The sequence below is a fragment of the Saccostrea cucullata genome, unplaced genomic scaffold (assembly GCF_032062105.1).
Source record: "Saccostrea cucullata isolate Sc308-1 unplaced genomic scaffold, CSIRO_AGI_Scuc_v1 ctg6075, whole genome shotgun sequence".
Classification (NCBI taxonomy): domain Eukaryota; kingdom Metazoa; phylum Mollusca; class Bivalvia; order Ostreida; family Ostreidae; genus Saccostrea; species Saccostrea cuccullata.
The window spans coordinates 1,202-6,395 of record NW_026928646.1 but is presented as its reverse complement, the minus strand read 5'-3'; the positions used below and the strand labels follow the sequence as shown (position 1 = coordinate 6,395).

Genomic DNA, 5,194 nt, shown 5'->3' with positions numbered 1-5,194 from the left:
CCCGCCTGGGGTGGAATTAAAGGGTGCAGCTTACAGAATGACTAATAAATGTATGAAGAATAAGCAACAGCAACTGTATTCTTAAAATTTAAAGATAATTCCTGAATATTCAAAAACCTGATAATAATATTCTTGTATTTACATTAGGCAGTAAATAACAACTTAACATTGAATGTATATCTAAACAATTATGAAGCTTTGTGTTCAATGAATGCAAATATCATGAAGGCTTGACCTTAACTTCAAACAAACAGCAGTTGCAAGTAAAATAATGAGTTTTGTGTATTTTGTATGTTTAGTTTCTTTTTCAGTGGGAGGTGAAGGCCCCTATGCCCTCCATGTGTTTTAGGTCCATCTGTAAACAAATCAGCAAAATGCACGAAGCTGTCCTTGACATTTTGTTGCCAGATCAAATCAAGGTCAGCTCAGTTTAACCAGTAGTATTCAACATTTTAAATTTAAAAGATGCCAAAAGTTTATGATTAACTTTTAATTGTGCAAGTTATTACTTTTTCATGTATTTTTTAAATACGTAGACACTCTTCTAAGTTATGTGTTCATGCATAAAACAGATCAGGCATTTAGAATTTGTGAAGGGAAAAATTTATTCATTGAGAATGGCAAAGTTCATTAATCATGATCATTTTTACGAGCTCTCACTGGTTGTTTGTTTGTATTATAGGAGCTGTTCACAAAAATTAACAGCGGTTTCAAGAAGCTGATCAGACAGCAGTTAGTTACTCTGGAAGTCTCTAAAAATGGAGGACCACAACATGGGTAAATATCTGACCTCAACATGTGTGAATATCTAACTTCTACATGGGTAAATATCTGACCTTAACTTGGGTCAATATATTGACATCAACATGGATAAATATCTAACTTCAATAATTCGGTAAATATCTTACCTCAACATGGGTAAACATCTTACCTCAAGATTGGTAAATATCTGGCCCGACCTAAACACAGTTAAATATCTGATCTCAACATGGGTACTGTAAATATATGTCCTCAACATGGGTAAAAATACAACCTCAACAAGGGTAAATATCTTATCCCATGGTGGGTAAAAGGAGTAAATATCTTACTTCCACACAGGTAAATATCTGACCTCAACTTGTGTAGATATCTTACCTCAACATGGGTAAATATTTGACCTTAAGATGGGTAAATATCTGACATCAACATGTGTTAATATCTGACCTTAACATGGGTCAATATCTGACCTTAACATGGGTCAATATCTGACATCAACAGGGGTCAATCAATATCTGACATCAACATGGATAAATATCTAACCTTAATAATTCGGTAGATATCTTACCTTATCATAGATCAATATCTGACCTCAACGTGGGTAAATGATCATAAAGCATGCCGGCATTGGGCACGTAGATTATGTCCTCAAGAATCTTCAAATTAAAATGAAGTTCATTTCTTAATTATTATTTTAATGTTTTATTCCATATTAATTCTTGTCCCTATATTCCGATAAATGAACATTAAATTTACACACCGCTGTATGTAGCTAAATCCTTCACAAGAAGTTATATTTGTGATTTCAGACTGGTGATGTCGGACTTAGCGTTCTATTCGGGAACATTTAAAACGTTACGAGGGTTGGAGAGTTTAGCACAGGACATGAACGATGTGTGGGACGTGAGGTGACAGCGCCCTCTACAGTCTGACGTTGTCATTATTTCTCTGTGTGTAATGATAAGACACAGGACATGAACGATGTGTGGGACGTGAGGTGACAGCGCCCTCTACAGTCTGACGTTGTCATAATTTCTCTGTGTGTAATGATAAGACACAGGACATGAACGATGTGTGGGACGTGAGGTGACAGCGCCCTCTACAGTCTGACGTTGTCATTATTTCTCTGTGTGTAATAATAAGACACAGGACATGAACGATGTGTGGGACGTGAGGTGACAGCGCCCTCTACAGTCTGACGTTGTCATTATTTCTCTGTGTGTAATAATAAGACACAGGACATGAACGATGTGTGGGACGTGAGGTGACCTCGTCCTCTACAGTCTGACGTTGTCATTATTTCTCTGTGTGTAATGATAAGACACAGGACATGAACGATGTGTGGGACGTGAGGTGACAGCGCCCTCTACAGTCTGACGTTGTCATTATTTCTCGGTGTGTAATGATAAGACACAGGACATGAACGATGTGTGGGACGTGAGGTGACGGCGCCCTCTACAGTCTGACGTTGTCATTATTTCTCTGTGTGTAATAATAAGACACAGGACATGAACGATGTGTGACAGTCTGACGTTGTCATTATTTCTCTGTGTGTAATGATAAGACACAGGACATGAACGATGTGTGGGACGTGAGGTGACAGCGCCCTCTACAGTCTGACGTTGTCATTATTTCTCGGTGTGTAATGATAAGACACAGGGCATGAACGATGTGTGGGACGTGAGGTGACGGCGCCCTCTACAGTCTGACGTTGTCATTATTTCTCTGTGTGTAATGATAAGACACAGGACATGAACGATGTGTGGGACGTGAGGTGACAGCGCCCTCTACAGTCTGACGTTGTCATTATTTCTCTGTGTGTAATGATAAGACACAGGACATGAACGATGTGTGGGACGTGAGGTGACAGCGCCCTCTACAGTCTGACGTTGTCATTATTTCTCTGTGTATAATAATAAGACACAGGACATGATCGATGTGTGGGACGTGAGGTGACAGCGCCCTCTACAGTCTGACGTTGTCATTATTTCTCTGTGTGTAATAATAAGACACAGGACATGAACGATGTGTGACAGTCTGACGTTGTCATTATTTCTCTGTGTGTAATAATAAGACACAGGACATGAACGATGTGTGGGACGTGAGGTGACGGCGCCCTCTACAGTCTGACGTTGTCATTATTTCGCGGTGTGTAATGATAAGACACAGGACATGAACGATGTGTGGGACGTGAGGTGACAGCGCCCTCTACAGTCTGACGTTGTCATTATTTCTCTGTGTGTAATAATAAGACACAGGACATGAACGATGTGTGGGACGTGAGGTGACGGCGCCCTCTACAGTCTGACGTTGTCATTATTTCTCTGTGTGTAATAATAAGACACAGGACATGAACGATGTGTGGGACGTGAGGTGACAGCGTCCTCTACAGTCTGACGTTGTCATTATTTCTCTGTGTGTAATGATAAGACACAGGGCATGAACGATGTGTGGGATGTAAGGTGACAGCGCCCTCTACAGTCTGACGTTGTCATTATTTCTCGGTGTGTAATGATAAGACACAGGGCATGAACGATGTGTGGGACGTGAGGTGACAGCGCCCTCTACAGTCTGACGTTGTCATTATTTCTCGGTGTGTAATGATAAGACACAGGGCATGAACGATGTGTGGGACGTGAGGTGACAGCGCCCTCCACAGTCTGATGTTGTCATTATTTCTCTGTGTGTAATAATAAGACACAGGGCATGAACGATGTGTGGGACGTGAGGTGACGGCGCCCTCTACAGTCTGACGTTGTCATTATTTCTCTGTGTGTAATAATAAGACACAGGACATGAACGATGTGTGACAGTCTGACGTTGTCATTATTTCTCTGTGTGTAATAATAAGACACAGGACATGAACGATGTGTGACAGTCTGACGTTGTCATTATTTCTCTGTGTGTACTTATAAGACACAGGACATGAACGATGTGTGGGACGTGAGGTGACGGCGCCCTCTACAGTCTGACGTTGTCATTATTTCTCTGTGTGTAATAATAAGACACAGGACATGAACGATGTGTGGGACGTGAGGTGACAGCGCCCTCTACAGTCTGACGTTGTCATTATTTCTCTGTGTGTAATAATAAGACACAGGGCATGAACGATGTGTGGGACGTGAGGTGACGGCGCCCTCTACAGTCTGACGTTGTCATTATTTCTCTGTGTGTAATAATAAGACACAGGACATGAACGATGTGTGGGACGTGAGGTGACAGCGCCCTCTACAGTCTGACGTTGTCATTATTTCTCTGTGTGTAATAATAAGACACAGGGCATGAACGATGTGTGGGACGTGAGGTGACGGCGCCCTCTACAGTCTGACGTTGTCATTATTTCTCTGTGTGTAATAATAAGACACAGGACATGAACGATGTGTGGGATGTAAGGTGACAGCGCCCTCTACAGTCTGACGTTGTCATTATTTCTCTGTGTGTAATAATAAGACACAGGACATGAACGATGTGTGGGACGTGAGGTCACAGCGACCTCTACAGTCTGACGTTGTCATTATTTCTCTGTGTGTAATAATAAGACACAGGACATGAACGATGTGTGGGACGTGAGGTGACAGCGTCCTCTACAGTCTGACGTTGTCATTATTTCTCTGTGTGTAATAATAAGACACAGGACATGAACGATGTGTGGGACGTGAGGTGACAGCGCCCTCTACAGTCTGACGTTGTCATTATTTCTCTGTGTGCAATAACAAGACGCTTGTCATTAAAGGGGAGACAACTCACTCTCTTATGTCAACATGGTCTAAGTTATTATAATGGCATTTTAAAAACCAAACTTTTTATTCGTATGCATTTTATGAGACTGTTTATTCTCTGATGTCTGTGATTTCTGAAGCTTAAATGTGTCAGTAATATTTATACAAATAATAAAATTTATTTATTAACATTTTTGTTTCTTTTTGATTTTTTTATGAGATTTGAGTCTAAAAAAATTAGGGATGAGTTTGGAGCATTTTTTTTTCATAAAAATTTATTATGCCATATTTGCTATCATAAAAAACAGTGACATTTTGAAGATCAATCTAAAGCACAAGTTTTGAAGTGGCGTAGCTGTACTGTGCCTGTCATTCCCTAATAAACTTTTATAAGGATGATGTAAAGGATGATACTAATTGGAAAAAATCATAAGGAAATACATTTAGTGATACAAAGCAGGTACATTTTTTTTAATTTCTTGTAATGTGTTCTACAATTTGATTGATTGATTGATTGATTGGTGCTTAACGCCGAGTCGGCAATATTTCAGCCATATTTTGACAGGAAAATATGTTAAATGATCCGTTTTGAGAGTTTTTTGGTTTCTCAGGCTCACTGGGGACCGACTCGGCGTTAAGCACCATCTATCAATCAAATTGTTGAACACATTACAAGTAATAAAAAAATGTACCTTTTTGTGAGCTCAGTGCTCATAACT

The 5,194-nt window shown here is 40.2% G+C and overlaps 1 protein-coding gene across 1 annotated transcript; it reads left to right on the top strand.

The window, feature by feature from the left end:
• Positions 1-315: 315 nt before the first annotated feature.
• LOC134278279 (vacuolar protein sorting-associated protein 54-like) lies at positions 316-1,720 on the top strand. The gene is made up of 3 exons (XM_062760594.1): positions 316-419; positions 683-777; positions 1,566-1,720. The coding sequence occupies exons 1-3, from the start codon at positions 330-332 to the stop codon at positions 1,666-1,668; spliced, it is 288 nt and encodes a 95-aa protein (XP_062616578.1). The 5' UTR covers positions 316-329; the 3' UTR covers positions 1,669-1,720.
• The last annotated feature ends 3,474 nt before the right edge of the window (positions 1,721-5,194 follow it).

What these genes read in the sequence shown, in the direction of transcription:
- LOC134278279 (XM_062760594.1), top strand. Translation starts at nt 330, where the DNA reads ATGCCCTCCATGTGTTTTAGGTCCATCTGTAAACAAATCAGCAAAATG. An exon ending in TGTTGCCAGATCAAATCAAG is followed by an intron (nt 420 to 682) that starts GTCAGCTCAGTT and finishes TTTGTATTATAG; the next exon opens with GAGCTGTTCACAAAAATTAA. An exon ending in AATGGAGGACCACAACATGG is followed by an intron (nt 778 to 1,565) that starts GTAAATATCTGA and finishes TTGTGATTTCAG; the next exon opens with ACTGGTGATGTCGGACTTAG.